This window comes from Mustela erminea, chromosome X, assembly GCF_009829155.1.
Source record: "Mustela erminea isolate mMusErm1 chromosome X, mMusErm1.Pri, whole genome shotgun sequence".
Lineage (NCBI taxonomy): Eukaryota > Metazoa > Chordata > Mammalia > Carnivora > Mustelidae > Mustela > Mustela erminea.
The window spans coordinates 33,152,527-33,172,206 of NC_045635.1; the positions used below are offsets into that span (position 1 = coordinate 33,152,527).

At 41.9% G+C, this 19,680-nt stretch overlaps 1 protein-coding gene across 1 annotated transcript in view; it reads left to right on the plus strand.

The window, feature by feature from the left end:
• XK (X-linked Kx blood group) overlaps positions 1 to 16,301 on the plus strand; it is a 40,145-nt gene extending 23,844 nt beyond the window's left edge. The window contains exon 3 of the mRNA XM_032330764.1: positions 12,401 to 16,301. Within this exon, the coding sequence (XP_032186655.1) occupies positions 12,401 to 13,227 (827 nt within the window). The 3' untranslated portion in view covers positions 13,228 to 16,301. The remainder of the gene's footprint in view (positions 1 to 12,400) is intronic.
• Positions 16,302 to 19,680: the final 3,379 nt, after the last annotated feature.

Genomic DNA, 19,680 nt, shown 5'->3' on the forward strand with positions numbered 1-19,680 from the left:
TTAAAAAATTTATTTTTTAGTAGGCAGAGAGAGAGAGGAGGAAGCACGCTCTCCGCTGAGTGGAGAGCCCGATGTGGGGCTCGATCCCAGGACTCTGGGATCATGACCTGAGCCGAAGGCAGAGGCTTTAACCCACTGAGCCACCCAGGCGCCCCCATTCTTCCTAAATTTAACTCACCTCTGAATGCACTGGGGAAAAAGTACTCTTGTGTACTACCAAAACTTCTTATCCAAGCTTGGCTTCTGTCTGGGTGTAGGCTTCGATTTTCTTTTCGGGATTCTGTGACTACAAGCCAGTGGAAGTTACTTAGTTACTTAACGCTACTCAGTGGGAAGGACCGCTGCCTACCCCCCCCCCCAAATAGTATGTTGTCAAGGCTGTGCTTGGATTCCCTGGAGGATGGCAGTGCTGCTTTTACAGCTTCTCAGGTTTCCTTCTAGAGCCTGTGTTTGAAGAATCCAGCACACGGCCTTCTGATTCCACATCCACATCTCTGCAAAGTAGGTCTTGGTAGGACAGCATGGAACTGGGGGCACTGAGCAGGTATAGTCGCACACAGAAGAACTGAGGTCTGCTTTGCAAAGTCCAAGGCATTTACTTATCCATTTTTTATTATTTATATTCTACATATTTCTAAAGGTTTTCATGTTATTTACAGCTGTAAGCACATACAAAATAAGGCCATTAAATAAGAACAGAAAAGCATTTGAAAAGAGGGAAGGGAAGATAGATTTGGGAGAAAATTATACTGAGAATCATTGTGGGAGTTGAAAAAACTAGTGGAGTAAGGAGGTGTGTGTAAATATTTGTGTGTGTGTCTGGGGCTCAAGTGTTGGCGAAGGCAGAAAACGGAAGAGATTATTTCAGTTGTGGAGGGTCAAGTGGCCATGCCTGATTATTTTTAAAGTTCATTGTACTTGAGTAACTGTGTTTTAAGAAGGTTTGGTGTGTCTTGCTGTAGCTGAGAAGGTGCAGCAGAATGCAGAACTTCTGTCTTGGGCTTCTGAGTAGTCCTGCTACAATCTTGCTATTAGATAACCTGATATAGGGGCCTGTGCATGGGTCAAGTACTAAGTTTCTATGTCTGGGTATGGAGGGCAAAGGTTTTCTTTTCTGTAGCTCACCTCACTGGTGCCTTGTCTCTCTGCCTGAGGCAGGATAATAAGGAAGTTGGTAGGGCAGATAGAGGAGCGTTACCCCCATTTGTTGTGCCTTGGGAGGTGATTCCCAGAAACCAGCTTAGTGCAGTGTGATGCCTGCCCACTCCCCAGTGCCTAGACAGCATGATTTCAGGAAGTTTTTATGTAGAGAACACTCATGTAATAGAAGATAGGTATGAAATTTGGGCTCAGTGGAAACAAGGAAGGATTGGACAACTCCCCAAACGCTTGGGAGGGATTCTCCCCACTCCTTGAAGACCTGGGCAATTTCAAGGGTAGCAGATTCCTGCTTCTTGCTTTCCATTGATAAAAAAGATGAAAAGTGAAGCTAAGACCACAGCTAGGGAAATGAACCTCATTATATTTATTTAGGCATAATTGCCTACTGCTTAAGACCAAGATTCTAGAGCAAGATAGCTTACATTTGGATTTTAGCTCTGCTAGTTGAGTGATTTCTAGGAAGTCATTTAGCATATTTGTGTATCTGTTTTGTCTTCTGTATAATGAATATAATAAGAGTATTTACTTTATAAATTTTATAAATTTATAAATTACTTTATAAAGAGTATTTACTTTATAAAATTATTGTTAGGATGAAGTGTTGAGTACCTATAAAATGTTTATACTAGTCCTTGGTATGAAGTAAAAGTACAATAATTTTTTTGGACATAAGAGAGATGATCTGGAGTATATTTTATCATCCAGTTTCCTTAGGCAAGAAATACAAATATTTTGGAGAGAAAAATAAAATCATTCAGGATCTTTGGGGATGTAGATGGTAATAATCACATTATGCGTGCTATGAATGTTGGGCTATAATATTTGTTCTGACACTTCTGAATACAAAACAAGATAATAAATACATATTGAAACTCCTCAATTTCTGACCAAACATCTAGAAAACTGGCAGATGTTCAAGTGGGATTTTGGTAACAGTTAAGGTCTTCATCACCCAAACTTTAAAATGTATTTTATAGCATTTTAGGGTGTCATTCTGGTTACATCTTTAGAGCCAGTTTTGTTAAGTAGCTAAGTAGTGCTAAGTGAGCTAAGTAGGGGTTTGAACTGTGTTTTCTATTTGGCATTTTGCCAGTGTAGGGAAGGAAATTTTCTGGAACAACTTCATTGTGGGTTTTTTTGCCTTCTAAAAATGTAATCTAATAAACATTTATTAAGTGGCTAGTTTAAGTATAATAGTACTTCTAGATGTATTTAAGTAAACATTTTCATTGAAGTATAAAAGGTGCGCACAAAACTATACTCATCATGTGGGTGATTAATTATCAGAGAGTAAATGTGCCCATGTAGCCCTCTATGCAGGTCAAGAAACAGAAGAGTACCTACACTCCCAGAAGCCTTCCTTATACTCCTTATCACTTTCCCAAGCTTCCTTCCCAAAGGGTATCCACTAATCAGAAAGCAGACTTCTAACATCACAGATTTTTAATTAATTTTTCCTGATTTAAAAAAAATCCGTGTAAATAGAATCAGGCCTAGCTTCTTTCATTCGACACACTTTGTGAGAGTTATTTATGTTGTGGATTGTGGCACAAGTTTGTTCTTCAGCATAGTTGTGTAGCATTCCATTGTATGGATATACCACAATGAATTGATACAGTCTTCTCTTGATTAATACTTAGATTATTTCCAGATTTAGGATTATTAAGAATAATGCCACTGAAAAAATCCTAGTAAATAAATGCCTTTTAGTGTATATGTATATGCACTCTCCTATGTCTATACTCAGGAGTTGAATTCCTGGGTCATAGGAATGCCTATGTTTAGCTTTTTGTAGAAACTGCAAAAGTGGTTGTATCAGTTTACATTCCCACAAGCAATGTATAAGAGTTCCAATGGCTAACACCTGGTTTTAATTTTAGGAACACAGTGGGTATATAATAGTGTCTCATTTTAGTTTGAATTTGCGTTTCTTGATGACTAATGAGCTTGAGTTCCTTTGCACATCTTTAGTGGACATTTTGGTGTGTGTGTGTGTGTGTGTGTGAGAGAGAGAGAGAGAGATGATTGTTTAAGTCTTTTTGCCCATTATAAAAATTGAGTTGTATTTATCTTTTTGGTCCCTGTTCAGACCTTCCTGTATCTTCATGTTTCCATGTGGGATCAATTTCACTGGGCCCAAAATATCACCTTTATTATTTTCTTTATAGCAGGTCTGCTGGTGACAGATTTCCTCATTTTTGTTTTGTCATAAGATGTCTTTTACCTTCATCTTTAGACATTATTTTCTTCCCACTTTGAGATGTTCATTCCTTTGTCTTCTGGCTTCCATTATTTTTGTTGAAATGCCAATGTCCTTGCTGCTTCTTTGAAGTTAATTTTTTTTGTTTGCTTGATTGCTTTTTAAGGTTTTCACTTTGACTATAGTGTTCAGCATTTTAACATATGCTTAGTGTAGTTTTCATATTTATCCTGCTTGGGGTTTAGTTTTATCTTTCAGCAGCTCGGGAAAATTCTCAACCTTCATTTCTTTAAATATTGTTTTGGACCCCTTTTTCTTTTTTCTCTCTCTCCCCACTCCCTGACATTTTCACTTTCCTGTAAGTCTCTCATTCTTTTTGTTTCCCCATTTTCTTCTGACTTGCCTTCTGTCTGGTACCAATTGTCTTTATAGCTATTTGTAACCTCTTAAACTCATTTGTTGATTTTTAAATTGTATTTACTATATTTTTCAGTTCCGTTTTTAAAATAGTTTCCAGTTCCTGATAAATTCTCCATCTTCTTATACAATTTTGTGAACATATTAATTACAGATATTTTTAAGTCCAAGTCAGATACTTCCAATATCTATTATCTCCTATTGGCTTGTTTTTATCATCTGTTTTCATTCTTGGATTTTGATAATTTCTTGGTTTTGTTGTTGGCATGCCAACTTATTTTTAATTAAATGTCCGTTGTTTGTTTGTTTTAAAAAGAGAGATAATTTGAAGCTCTGGATGAATTCTCTTTCTCCAGGAAGATTTAATGCTTTTTTTTTTTTGAGAGCGAGCAAGTGAGTAGGGCTAGGGGGTTAGCTGGGGAGGGGCAGACGGAGGGGGAGAGAGAATAGTAAGCAGGCTCGATGCCCAATGTGGAGCCTGTCTTGAGGCTCCATCCCACTGCGTGACACCATGACCTGACCCGAAATCAAGAGTCAGACTGAGCTACCCAGGCGCCCCCAGGAAGATTTAACTTTTGTTTATAGCAGGTAATTGGATTAGATACAGGTGAATGTGATTATTTGCAACTTGAGTTGGTTGACTAATATACTTAAGTCTTTGTGAGGGCTTATCTGTTTCTGGTCACCTATACTCCTAACATCTCGTCTTTTGGGTTCCCACCAGAAAGCTTTCGGTCAGAATGTCAATATTTGCTCCCATACCCACCTGCTCTGAGACATTACTGAAAGCTGTGTTCAAAGTCTTAATCTCTTAGTACCTGCTGTCATACGGGCAAATATCTTGAGGGGAAAAGCAGCTTCAGAATTTTTTCTTGGGATTTTTCTTTGCGATCTTGGCCCCGGAAATACTCACTGCTTTGGTAGATCTCTGATGCCTTTGAGTGGATGTTTTTCCAGTTGTTCTTGGCAGAAATATTACACCAAAACAAAGGAATCTACCATTGCCAGGATGAAAATCCCTTTTGGCTTTTTCATGCCAGTTTTTTTTTAGGGAATTAAAAATGCATGAGAAGATAGAATTATACTTTTTTTTAATGCTCATTGATGGCTCTGGGTAAGGCTGATATAAATTAGTCTGTGCAGATATGGCCTTTGAATTTTGTCAGAATTTTTGGGATACTTATGGGACAGTGTGAAATTTCTTGTGAGTTTGTTCTACAGTTAGAAACGAAAAGGAACTAAGGAAGATGGACAGATGACCAATAATCACATGAAAAGAAAAAAGATGCTTGGCATCAAATTTTCCTGAGTCACCAGAAGAATGTAAATCAAAATCACAATGAGATACTACTTCACACCCACTTGGATGGCTAGGATCAAAAAGTTAGTAATAATAAGAATTAAGTCAATAATAGTAACAAACATTGACAAGGATATAGAGAAATTGGAAACCTCATCCGCTGCTGATGGGAATATAAAATGGTTCAGTTGCTTTGGGAAATAGCAAGGCAGTTCCTCAGATGATTAAATATAAAGTTATCATACGACCCAGCATATGATAGACTGAAGAGAATGTATTTGTACATGACCGTTCATAACAGCACTACTCAAAGTAACCAGAAATGATGCAAATTGACATCAACTAATGAATGAATTGAAAAGTGTACTGTAGTCATACAGTAGAATATCATTTAACCATAAAAATGAGTGAAAGACTAATACATGCTACAGTATAGATGAACTTTGAAAACATTATGCTAAGTGAAAGAAACCGGTCACAAAAGGCACATATTATGTGATTTCATTCACGTGAAAGTCCAAAACTGGGAAATCTTTGGAGACACAAAGTAGATTAGTGGTTGCTTCTGGCCGAGTATGGCAAGGGTCTTAGAGAAATGATAGCTAATGGGCACCAGATTTCTTTTTGAAGTGATAAAAATGTACTAAAATTGACTCTGGTGATGGTTGCACGTATTTGTGAATGGACCTCAAAGAAACCCACTGAATTGTACACTTTAGATTGTGAGTTGTATGGTGTGTGAAATTATATCTCAGTAAAGCCATTAAAATAAAGAACCAAAGCCATTTCTGTGGTAGCAGCTGGGGAGGGAGGGTAGCAGAGGCAGATACAAGTTCATGGTGATGACGAGCTCTCTCATTCTCAGCCTCTTTATTGACAGTTTGTTAACCGATCGTTGGGGCCTGGAGTCGAATTAGAGCTGCACACTGGAAAAAAAACGATAAAGTAGAACCCTGGGTTCTAGAATAAGCAGTCAGGGATCACTCCCAGGAGTAAGCTGTAGAATCCCGCCAGAATAGTGATCTACTAGATAAGTGGCCCAGGAAAACCCAACACTGCCAGGATCCTCCAGAATGGTCTTGCTTCTGGTTGGGCCTCACATGCGGATGCAGTGCTTAGCTTCCTTAGTTATGCCCGTGGTCAGAGAATATTGTACTGGTCCTACATCTCCCTGTTTTGCAGGCCTGTCATGTACCTCAAAGAGGATTTTTTTAGAATGTAGACTTGAATCTCAAAGACATTTTCTAATTTGGATCTGACCTCAGGAAATGTTGGAAACGGGTGCAACTTCTTGATTGAGAAAGGCCCACGGAAGCAGATGTATTTGCATAGGAAGCCCATAACCGCAGACATCACCCTCTGGTAAGGGGCTTTGAGAGTTCTCATTGCTCACTTCAATTATAAGTCTGTGAGAGACCCGGAGCTTACATTCTGTATTCAGTGCAGAAAAAAGGCTGTTCACAGGTTGTGCCATTTTTAATTCACTTATTCATTTATTCAGTATACATGTATCAATTACCTGCTTTGTGCCAGTCACTGTGCTAGGTGCTGGTGACAAAAATCTGTATCAAAACAGAGGCACCACATAGGAGATCGTGCCAAACCCAAGATATCAAGTGATGAAATCAAAGTCTGCATAGGTAGATGGCTGTAAGATCTCAATAAAGGGGCAGTTAATTGGGCTCAGAAGAGTCTTGGAAGCATTTAGCACAACTGAATGAATGTAGTCAAATAAAAGCTGAAGAAAAGCATCATTGATGAGTTAACACTTTAACTGAACCTTAAAACAAATAGGGTTTATCCAGGCAAAAAGACAAGGAAGACTGGCGGCAGAGAAAGAAAGGAGTTAGGACCCCGTGGCAAGAACCACATGAGAGTTAACAAGGGACAGAACCAGAAAGGCAAGAGGAAAAGAACTTCGGGCAGTACTTCTCAAACTGTAATGGTCATACTAATCACCTTGAAAATCCTGTCGAAATACAGATTCTGATTCACTGGGTCTGAGGTGGAGCACGTCTAACAAATTCCCAGTGTCTTCGCCCCTGGTCCATGAGCCACACAGAGCAGCAAGAGTTGAGAGATCTACTTGGCTGTGATGGGACAGGAAGGTGAAAAGTCCTACTGAACACGTAGATTTCTGGATAGGGTGATCTGGGCTGATGGTGTGTCATGGGCTGATAGAGGAAACATCAGGAATTTTCAGGAAAATAAGTTTTGTTCTGTGGTTTTGTTTTGAGGCACTTGTAAGATCTGTAGGAAGAGAAATCTAGTAGGCCATGGGATAGAAGGAGACCATAAAAGCATGGTTCCTGAATGGAAGAGAAAGATGTACCTATGGATGAAGTTGAGAAGAGGCTACAAGGAAAGCAAGAGAATGATTAGTAGCAAACAACGTGATCTCTTCTCCAAGAGAAGTTTCGAGAAGGTGTGAGTAAGCAGCATCCCATGTTACAGAGAGATCAGGAAGGAGCCAGACCAGAATCCAGACTGCAAAGAGTTTGAGGATGAAGGAGTGAGTGTTGTGATCAGAGATAACTCAGGAGGTTTGACTGAAAAGCATCAAGGACAGTGGAAGAGTAGACAGAAGTTCAGGGTGACGGAGGGGTCCTTCCTCTCTCTCTCCCGCACCCTACTCTTCCTTCCCTTCCCTCCCTCCCTGTCTCTCTCCCTCTCTTCCTTCCTCCCTTTTAGCATTATTATTATAGCAATTTTGCGACAGGCGAAAAGATTGAGAAGCTACTATAATGAATCTCCCGTTCCATCACACAGCTCCCACAATTATGTCGGGTTTTGCAAGTGAAGGATGGTTTTTCAGATGCAGCTGACATAGGCATATTCATACACTCAAGGAACCAAGCCGAGAGCGCGAGAGCAGCTGCAAATTCAGAAGAGAAAGATGATAATTGATGGAACAAGGTTTTTGAAAAGGAAGCAAGTGGTAGAGTGCAGTACAGGTGGAGATCGTGGCTCTCGACAGTAAAGAAAGCACTTTCCAGCTGCTGAGTTGAAAGAAAAAGAGATGAAAGTACTGCCCTTCCGAAATCTGGTTAAAGGCGTTCCTGGGTGGCTCAGCCGTTGAGCGTCTGCCTTGGGCTCAGGTCATGATCCCAGGGTTCAGGGATTGAGTCTCACATGGGGCTCCTTGCTTGGCGGCGAGCCTGCTTCTCCCTCTGCCCTCCCCCTGCTTGTGCGTGCTCGCTCTCTTTTTCTGGCAAATAAATAACAAAAATTTTTAGAGAGAGAGAGAGAAATCTGGTTAAAATTCCTATTTTCAGAAGCTTCCTGTGCTAACCCCTTCAATTGCCCTCTGCCACCTCAGTGTGCCTCGGTTCCGTCCTTGAAGTCATTCACTAAATTTGGGGGAAATGTCTATTCCACCTAAACATTTTATAAGTTTAGTCATTTTTATTTGAAGATCCAGTGTCCATGGAGAGTAGTCACATCACAGAGAACTGCCATATACCGTCTCCCATCTGGGGAGCAGCCGCTGTTACCTCTCCAAAGCAACAGAGAAGCTGTTCCCCTTCTCCTACATAGAGAATTCCCCTGCTAAGAGGAATCCTGGGCAATAAAATATTCTTCATCACTTAACATAGAGATTTGGTTTGGGTGTCAAGTCAGGAAATGAGTAAATTCATGCCTAATAACAATTTGTTTCTCTATGAAATAGGAAAAGAGTTCATTTGGGAGGAGATGATTTGACAGGAATTGAGTAGGAAGAAGCTTTATAAGTATGGCAAGAGTTTGAAATAGTGCCAAAGTCTTCTGTTCAGCTTTACCTAAGGGGATGTCTTGCCTTCTAATAAAAGACTAGAGCAGCAAAATGCTCCCCCCGCCACACACACACTCATAGGAAATGAGAATAGGATTATTAGAGGGAAGTGAGACTTCTATGAAGTGCCACTAAAATGAGCAGGACTGCCAATGGAGCCCTTTTGTGTTGACTGTGGAAAGATAAGGTTGGAAAGTGGCATCAGGGAACTTTTTTCCGTTTAAGTCTGAATAAGTAGGTATTCGCATGGCAGCTTAATTCAAGAGGTAGAGATGTGCATTCCAAGCATTTTGTACAAGCCTTCTTGTCTTCCAAGTACATCTCTCTTCCTGGACCCCTTTCTACCTGTGACATTTTGCAATGACCACCCAACAGTGGGAATGACAATTGAAGTCAGTGATTTTATGACAATTTCTTTGCATTCTCAAAAGGCTTCAGTGGGTGGTTGCCACCGAGCACCAGTTGGGTAATCGTTGGCTCATTCTCTTTATAGAGAAATAAATGCAATTTGGAAATAATTGGCCTAACAAGAGAAAAATGGGTAAACGCTTAAAAAATCATTTGGGTCATTGTACTGTTAAAAGTAATAAATAATTTGAAGAACCAAAATATAACTATATAAATACTATATGTGTGTAAAGATACAATTGACATTTTAATTACTTATGCTTAGCTCATCTTCTGCATATGAAATATTTTTCTTGTGGGGAAAACCGAAGGGCTAAGAGAAGAAGATTCAATGTTAAATCCTTAGGGTGTAGAAATTTGTAAAAATATAAAATACATAAAACATATAAAAATACATCACTGGTAACGTACTACTTTATAACGCTCCGCTGAGTTAGCCTCTCAGGAAAAATAATTCAGTCCAATTGCTGCCCAGTATACTCATGTGATAGTGTTTCTGTCTTTTAAATTTGATTAGTAGATGATAGTCTTTCCAGTGAATGGATTTGATGATTTAAATCAGTGCCAAAAGACAATGAAAAAAGTCGATGCTTTGAGTAAAACTGAGCTTCTCCCAGGCAAATAAGTACCAAAGCCTCAGAGCTTTTATGTCCACCAAATATAGATGTTTTTTCATTGATTTAGAACTTAAATAAGGAGGGGCACCTGGGTGGCTCAGTGGGTTAAAGCCTCTGCCTTCGGCTCAGGTCATGGTCCCAGGGTCCTGGGATCGAGCCCCGCATCGCACTCTCTGCTCGGCAGGGAGCCTGCTTTCCTCTCTCTCTCTCTGCCTGCCTCTCTGCCTACCTGTGATCTCTGTCTGTCAAATAAATAAATAAAATCTTTAAAAAAAAAAAAAGAACTTAAATAAGGAAAAAACTCTTTATTCCCATGTGTTTTAAATTACACATTTAAGGTAGAGACAATTATGTTATATGGACATTGCACTTTATGAAGCAGACATAGAAGGTATTATCATCTCAATTTTATGGGTGAGAAAACAGAACCCAAAGAGATCACCATTTCCCTGGTGTGGCCTGGCGGGACAAGACCAAAACCAGAGCCAGACTCTGGGTTCCTCACCCCAAGCCCTGCCTCCCATCTCTCCTTGCTCCAGTATTTGGAGGTGGTGCTGGTCTGTCGTAAGGGATTATATTTCAGTTTCAGCCATACAGTTTATGTTAATGGCTTGGCGGCACATTTCTGAGACAGTAGCTCACAACTAGGGTTGTACTCTCGAACACGGTACCATGTCCCATTTTTTTTTTTTAAGATTTCATTTATCTGAGTGGGGGCGGGAGAGAGAAAGCCTGAGCCGGGGGTGGGGGGTTGGGGGGTGGGGCATTGGGAGAGGGAGAAGCAGGCTCCCCACTGAGCAAGGGGCTCCATCCCAGGACCCTGAGATCATGGCCTGAGTCGATGGCAGACGCTTCACTGACTAAGCCCCCCAGCCGCCCCACCAGGTCCCATTTAAAATGAGCCATATTTATGCTTGGTATAAATTGAAGAAAGCCATTAGCCACAGGTCATTTTTTTTAAAGATTTTATTTATTTATTTGACAGAGATCACAAGTAGGCAGAGAGGCAGGCAGAGAGAGAGAAGGAAGCAGGCTATCCGCTGAGCGGAGAGCCCGATGTGAGGCTCGATCCCAGGACCCTGGGATCAGGACCTGAGCTGAAGACAGAAGCTTTAACCCACTGAGCCACCTAGGTGCCCCAAGCCACAGGTCATTTTAAGAAATAGGCAGCTCAAGGGGTGCCTGGGTGGCTCAGTGGGTTAAAGCCTCTGCCTTCGGCTCAGGGCATGATCCCAGGGTCCTGGGATGGAGCCCCGCATCTGGCTCTCTGCTCAGTGGGGAGTCTGCTACCCTCTCTCTCTCTGCCTGCCTCTCTGCCTACTTGTGATCTCTCTGTGTGTGTGTGTCAAATAAATAAATAAAATCTTTAAAAAAAACCCCAGCTCTTTAAAAAGAAATAAGCAGATCAAGTTGAGATTTCTCGAAACACCAAGGCCTTTCAGCCCGAGACAAGATTCCCAGTAATGGTGAGAGATTCTCGTTTCTTCAGCAATCCGCAGTTATGGTCTTAAATGTAACTGAAGAGTAAAGAAAAGTGAGCATTCTATAGTTGGAATATTAATTGCAAGTTCTCGCAGATATAGAGGAACTCACTGAGCAATTTATTATTGAGACCTTTCTGTTTGTGTACCTACTGCTGTCCTGTGTTCAGAGGCACCAAGACAGAACGTCAGACTTGGTCATTTTTTTTTTAAGATTTTATTTATTTATTTGACAGAGAGAGAGCACAAGTAGGCAGAGAGGCAGGCAGAGAGAGAGAGGAGGAAGCAGGCTCCCTGCTGAGCAGAGAGCCCGATGAGGGCCTTGATATCCCAGGACCCTGAGATCATGACCTGAGCCCAAGGCCGAGGCTTATCCCACGGAGCCATCCAGGCACCCAGACTTGGTCATTCTTGACTCCGTGGGAATTTATAAGCTAAGGGAGGAAACAGAACACACCACATAAAGGAACTTACATATTCTGGCAGAGCAAGATGGCGTTAGAAAGATGTCTGAATTTGAGTTGACCCTGAAGCAGACATGGAGACAAGGCTCTGCGTGCATGTGTCTTTGGAGGAGGGGGTAAGGAGCACGGGAGAAGGGACTAAGACAAGGCAGGCACGGCAGCCAACAAAGGGAGCGGGGTTAGACAGCAGTCACCACGCATGACCAGCAAGTTGTCTGTAAGGAAACACTGGAAAATTGGAGAGGACACAGGCCTCGGAGTTGCGCTACCCAATGCGTGGGGGGCAGGGGGGTGGGCAGGGTAGTTCTGTTCCAGCTCTTATCAGGGCTAGACTTGGATCAGGAGGGCTGTCCCGGAGCATGGATTCCCTGGCCCGTAGGCCTCCCCGGCCCCTGGGCAGAGCAGCATCATGCGGCCCTGGGAAAAGCCATGCAGCACAGCGAGCGGATACGGACCGCTGGCAGTCATCCGGTGAGCAGAGAAGAGAGGGGTCTGAGAAATAGGGACGAGGAAGTATCTGTGAGAGCAGGATTCTTGGTGCCGGTGAGACTCGACCGTGCTCTTTCTCTCCTCTCCCCAGGTCTCTTCATGGTCCTGTCCCTGTTGTCCATTGTATACGGAGCGTTGCGCTGCAACATTCTAGCCATCAAGATCAAGTACGATGAGTATGATGTCAAAGTAAAGCCTCTGGCCTATGTGTGTATCTTCCTCTGGAGGAGCTTCGAGATTGCCACTCGAGTCATTGTCCTGGTCCTCTTTACCTCCGTCCTGAAGGCCTGGGTGGTAATGGTCGTGCTCATCAACTTCTTCAGCTTCTTCCTCTATCCCTGGATCCTCTTCTGGTGCAGTGGCTCCCCATTCCCCGAGAACATCGAGAAGGCCCTCAGTCGCGTGGGCACCACCATTGTCCTGGGCTTCCTCACCTTACTCTATGCCGGGATCAATATGTTCTGCTGGTCAGCCGTGCAGCTGAAAATCAACAACCCTGACCTCATCAGCAAGTCCCAGAACTGGTACCGGCTCCTGGTGTACTACATGCTGAGATTCATTGAGAACGCCGTCCTCCTGCTCATGTGGTATCTTTACAAGACTGACATCTATATGTACGTGTGCGCGCCTCTGCTGATTCTGCAGTTGCTCGTTGGCTACTGCACAGCCATCCTGTTCATGCTTGTGTTCTATCAGTTCTTCCACCCTTGCAAAAAGCTCTTCTCCTCCACTGTTTCGGAAGGCTTTCAAGAGTGGCTAAAGTGTGTCTGCTGTCACTGCAGGCAGCGGAAGTCCCGTGAGTCTGTAGGCAAGGCGGATCAAAGGTCAGTCGGAGACAGAGATGAGACACCTTCTAGCAGTAAAATAAGTTCTGTGCCCAGCCAGATTTTGAATACCGAAGAGCTCTGCTCAGCTTAGTAGGACCTGAGTCTCTCGGAGTTCAGACCTACTGTTTTCTGGGTTGATCCTTGTTCTTCATACAAGGGACGGGCCCTGTGCAGTTGACAGAGAGGGAAGTTAGCTCTTAACTCCCTGTGAGTTGCTCCTCTTTAGAGAGCTCTTGGGCATGTGGGAACTATGGAGAGAAGCCAAGGAAAGCCCTGAGTATTGGAGAGGCAGCCCAGGGTACCACTATTTGTAGTTGACCTTAATCTCCCAGGTGTTACTGGCCTTTTCCCTGACAAGGGCCCTTGGCTATCTGAGTTGGGCTGGTTAGATCCATCAGGTAGAATGAGGACAGGAGCTTTCTGGTTTTCTAGGTTTTTTTGAACTGCTGGTGTAGGTAGCCTCTTGTTTTATTTTCTCTGAGCATAGCTTTCATTCAAGAGCTGTCCTCATGACCACAGAAGGTGAGTAGGGTTTTGTCATCAGCAATATCATTCCTGTCAGACTTTTCAGAGAGGGCTGTTCAAGTTTGCTTTTTGAATAGGCAGATATTCCATTTTCTCTCATTAGGGCTCTTTGTACATAACCAGCTATAGCCACCTTGCCCTGCTGTGATTCAAAAGTTCCCACTTGGAGACTTTATTCCCAAGGATTCATGGATGCAAAATTGAATTCTGGGTTTGGCTTTGGAAGCCCGAGGATTTTAGGATGGTTTGTATTCCTTCAATGTGTTCAAGAGATTCTGGATTACAAGGGTTGTTAAAATATCAAAAGGATATAGGCTTTTATAAGCAGAAATCTTACCTTCTCAGGATGGTTGAAGATAAATGAATCTGCTGGAAGGCAGGTTTAAACCTCCTCAAGGTTCAGTCCCATCCTGCAATTCTGGGAAATTTGTAGTTGACTTTGTTAGGATTTGCCTTCTTGACAAAGAAGAAAAAAGAGTCTTCTCTTCCGCCTTTTCTTCCTAGCCTGTCAGAAGAGCTTTAGACAAGAGTTACATTGGTTAACTTAAGCTTTTCTAGGAAACTCCTCAGAAATCTCTCCCCAGGCATAACTACGTAGGGCATTTTACTTTTCATTATTGGAAAGGAAAGGGTCTCCTCTCCCAAGTTAGATACTGACTTCAGAAGCTTTTAAATTATACAAAGAGATGAAATGACCAGAGGATTTTTGTCTTTAACTGAATGTATTTTGATTTGGCATGATTGTGAGTTTTTGGAATGCTATCTCCAATTTTATGCTTCTGTGCTCTCCCGTCTCCAGTATAATTTCTCTTTTAATCTGGAACCGTATTTATTTCATCAAAGGATTGTATAGCGTATCCTCAGTTGTCTCGGGAAAATGCCCGGATCTAGTGCCATTATGTCTACCATAAAAACCTTGATAAGGAAATATCTGGATCAGGTGACTTGTCACTGACTAGGCTGGACATTGCAGGGCAGTCAGGGTGTATGGTCTAAGGACCCCTAATGGCTGAACTTTCTGACCCACTCAGTTTCTTTCTTCTTTTCTTCCCCGCCCCACCCCCGACCCAGTTTTTAATAGGCAGTCTGTCAGGAGACAGGTTACACATGGTGAGTTTGAGCAGGAATTGTGGTCCAAATTAGAGAGGGATGGAGGGACGGATACATCCAACCTTGGCTTGGAAGCCTGTCTCACGAACTGTTACCAAATCTCAGCCTTCAAATGCATTTTAAATCATTTGAATGTAGAAGATAGCTAAGCATCTTAAATGACCCCAAACCAAACTAACAGTGATGGTCTGTCAGGCTCCTATAACCCAATTATAAGCCACATTTATAAGGCCAAAGAGGTTTGCTCACTAAACTGGACATTTTGTCATCTTTAACCCTTGACAGACAGATATCCCTGCTCTGGGACCATGTGTGTCCATTCACTTTGGGGGAGAGAAACCACTGTTATTTTCTGTGTGGTAAAAATTTAAGTCATGGTGAACTGAGAATTTTTGTTTTAAAATTATTTATATTATACCTCTGAAATGATAAAGTGATGATAGTTCAGACTGCAAAGCTAGGTTGCCCGAAAGACAAACAAGCAAATTCCCTCGTGTGTTGAGAGTTAAAATGCTTTTCATTATAATTCCAATTTTTAAAACTCTCAGTGCTTTGTCTAATTAATTGCATGCCGTAACTTGTCATGACAGCTGCTCGAACTGAATCATGATCATTTAGCTGAATGGAGTTGAAGTGTTTCATCAGAATATATTGAAATAAGATCATCAAACACATTTAGGCTTTGTCTCTCCATTACTGGAGACAGCACAGTGTAGAGACTGGCGCCCCCTGTGTAGCCCACAAGTTACTGAATTGTCGTATGCCTCAGTTTCTTCACCCACCAAATTTGGATGATATACTTGCGCGGCCTACCTCACAAGGTTGTTGGTTGAAAGATCAAATTAAAATAAGAGATATGAAAATGCTGTGAAAATATCTTAAAGTGCCATGCATATTTAAGGAGTTGTTCATATAGTTATTCAAGTCCATAAACAGGTTGTTACTATGTTTTTACTGTTAGAAGAGAAATAAGCAGTATCATCTCCATGAGTGTCTCGAGTGAATACCTTGGCCTTTGACCTTATGGAAGGGCAAGTGTAAATGGTCTTTATTCTGGAGAGAACTCAGCAGTTGCCCTTTCTCTGGCCATAGGTTGCTTACAAATATTAGCACCGAAACACATGGTACTTGGAGGAAGAAAACCTCACTGGAATCTGAGAAATTGCTTTTAGTGATTATGCGTTGTTCATTTTTGTATCTTTCATCTTTCATGAAGGACATAGTAGCTAGTGTCTTTTGACAGTTATGCTTTATGAGTTGAATGCCTGATCCTGTTAGACTTTAATTGAATATGGGTTTAATCTTTTCAGGCTTGTAAATGGGAAAATAAACATTAAAAGTGTCAAATACTGCGTTTCCTTGGAAACCACCTTAGAACATTAGTGCTGTGGTTATGAGTGTTATGTGTCAGTACCTCTCAGTCAATAAACTGTGGATGTGAACTTTTTCGCAGGCTGCTTCCATTGCAGCCATTGACTCTAATAACTACTGTTTATGTTTCTTCATATAATAAATTAATTTTTCAGTTTCCCCTTGTGTTTCATTCCTTATACAGTTCTTCCCTGGCTTTTTGATGTCAGGGATTATTTTAAAAACAGAAATTTGAAAATGGTTTCATTGTGATTAATTATGGCTTTTTTTAACCTCACCTGGAAATTCCTTCTGCAGGACGAGAAATTTGAGACTGCTAGGATTGTGACTTGCAAGACACCAACAGTTCATGGAATCTTCTCTGTTTCATAAGCATTTATTGCATTCGTTGAAGCTACACTGCTTGATACTGAGGTTCTTCTCAGCTGACTGTTGATTGCTGCGTGTGATACCAAAAAAAGAGAGGCAGTACAGATCTCTTCTAGACAAACATAAATGGTGTACTGATTCAGAAATAAACAGGTGACTTGATATTAACATAAATAATCAAATGTAAATGACAATCCATTTACAAACTATCCACTGATAGTTTTGGAAGAAAAACTATCAGTTATTGAAGGAGTTGTTTCAGAGCATGAGATAAACGGGGATTGTTTGAGTAATTCCTTTTCTGAAGATGGCCTTGCAATTTGGAAAGACTCAGCTAAAGGATAAGTCCTTTCAAAGATTGCCCTTGGCATTCAGTCAACCCCTTGAGAAAACTGAATATCAACAAGTACAATGTTTAAGTAGGTCAATCTAAAATTACTTCATTTGCTGTTTGTAAGTGTTTCAGTTTGAAGTATTTTCAAACTAATGGAAAAACCTCAAGAAACTGCAAGGGATTCCTTTCTATCTTGCACCTTGGTCTACCTATTAACATCTTTCTGTGTTTGCTTTGTCATTCTTGCTTTGTCTCTTTCGCGCTTTATTCCGAAGTACTTCAGTGTGTGTTTCCTAAGGGCAGAGGCATAGTACAGTGACTAAATTTGGGAAATTTAACACAGACACAATACTAGTTATCTGTCTGGCCTCCACAGTCCATTTAACAATGGTGCCAAACACTTCATTTTTTCACAAAGCTTCCCCAATGATGTGAATCTACACAGTCCTCTTCTTGGAGGGTCTCTTTATTTAAAGTTATGAGTAAGGTTTAACTTCCTGTGAACACTGGGGCATGTTATCAGTACTGATGAACAGCTTAAAACCATACATTTGGGATGTTTACTGGTAAACTGGGAAATTTTTTCAGGGGTGCCCATTTTACGCATCAAGTTTGGCTGCCTAATATGTGAGCCTGTAGTTTACTCTCTTGCCCCACCCACCGTGATAGTTCTGTTTTACACTGTGTAGGCTCAAGTTTGTAAAGATTAGGAAGGAGCTGAGGGAAATAGAAGTTATTCCTCTATGGCTATATGGTTCCCCCCTTCCAGGAAACTATACACTCTATGCATATCTTTCCAAAGAGGAAAGAGCTCAGAAGTGGCAACTCTAGGAGCGCCTGGGTGGCTCAGTGGGTTAAGCCTCTGCCTTCAGCTCGGGTCATGATCTCAGGGTCCTGCTCAGCGGGGAGCCTGCTTCTTCCTCTCTCTCTCTGCCTGCCTCTCTGCCTACTTGTGATCTCTGTCTGTCAAATAAATAAATAAAATCTTTAAAAAAAAAAGGAACTGGGAATTCAGAAACATCCCTAATGCTGTCATTCCCAGTGCATAATAAACCCTATCAGACTAGGCCCTTAACCTGCAAAGAAGCTGTGTCTGTTGCAGAAGCCTGCCCTAGGGAATGCCCCATTCCTCCTTCTCACCCCCTCTGCAGACTTGTTTCTCTGTCTGTGATTAGGCCCAGGAGGTCAGAAGCAGTGTTGGCCTAAGTGGGTTTTGGAAGCCAGAGCGCCATAGATCTGGAGATCTTGCCTGGGCTTCTGGTCCCTCCCTGCCTCCCATCCTGAATTAATTCTTTCTCTCTGAATGATGGGTTCCTGATTGAAACCTGATTAGCTTGCTTCCTAGAGCCCTGGGAATAGCACCTTCCATAGACATCTGGTTTCATTTCTTATCAGTCAGCTTCCTACTTTAATTACCTACACTGTACAGTTTACGAGGCAGGTTTCAAGGAGCGACAGCACTCAAGAAACAAAACAGGATTTAGAAATCTATTTTGGGGTGGTGCTGTAAGACTATCCCCACCAGCTCCCCAGCACAGAGAAGAATGGTTCTCCGGTGTCACCTTCTAACAAGGGGACTTGAAGCAGAGTGACAGATTTTTTTAGAACAACGGTGCCCAGCCTGACCTCCAAGAACTGGACCGGCATTGCCCTCCTCACACTAACTAGATGTTTCCACACTAACTAGACATGTCTGGCACACACTTGTGTGGTTCGTTTTCAAACCAATGGGGATGCTTTTGGGAGTGATAGACCAGGACTGATTAAATGTGTTGCTGTATTTAAGGTAACTGCGTCATCATCCCCCAGCCTCTACCATGAACAGGTCTTAAAAATTCAACTACGGTCAGGAGGGAGGTGACCTTAAAAGACCTCCTTTGTAACTGGAAATGTCAGGAATTACTACGTAGAAAGTTGTTTTTTGTTGTTGTTGGTTTCTTCTTCTTCTTTTTTTTTTTTTTTTTGCTCTGATGGAATAATTTCTCAAATATACTTATCTCTTTTATCTACTTATACTCTTTTCTTTTGGAAATGAAAGTTGCTCACATGCAAATCACTTGGCTTCTCTCATTTGCAGTTGGATTCAAGAGATGAGAAAATATTTTTAGTTTCAAAATGTGATGTGAATGTTCTAACTTCACGAAGTAAATTATCCACCTTCACACAATGTCATCAAGGTGAAATGTTTCAAAGCACTAATAAATGTATATGTCAGCAGAATAACCATCCCAATAACGAAGTGATTTCTGGGCATTCCTCACTTCACCTCCCAAGTGACCTCCTTGGGCTTACTAGGAATTATTTTATCAAGATACCTCCAACTACAATTTGTAGAAAACCCAATCAAAAGTGGTTTTTAAACAAGAGGATTGTTATCTGACCTAACAAGTCTGGAGAGAGGTGGTTCTAGATTGCCGTGGGCCAAATAGCCTCAGCCTTCCAACTTCCTTTCTGCTGTCTGCAACCTGTCACTTCACCTCCATGCTCGCCTCCTTGTAATTCCAAGACGGCAACCTGAGTCCCAAGAGGGCATTTTTCTTTGGGCAACTCTTTTACTTCTGGAGAAAAAACTTTCCTAGAAGCCCCCAGCACCTACAGCAGAACTTCCCCAATTTCTTCCTGGCTGGGGTTGAGTCACATCCCTCCTCTAAAGCTGTCTCAGGCAAGGAGAATGCAATCGCCATGCTTTCCTATGACTGCACATTGTTCAGTCCCTGGGGGCTGGCAAAGGGGCCACTGTCCATTAGCTTATGGGAGGACGAATACCCACAAAACAGGGTTCTGCTAGCAACAGCAAGTGGGGGAAATAGCCATTTGCTGGGCAACCTGTAGTGG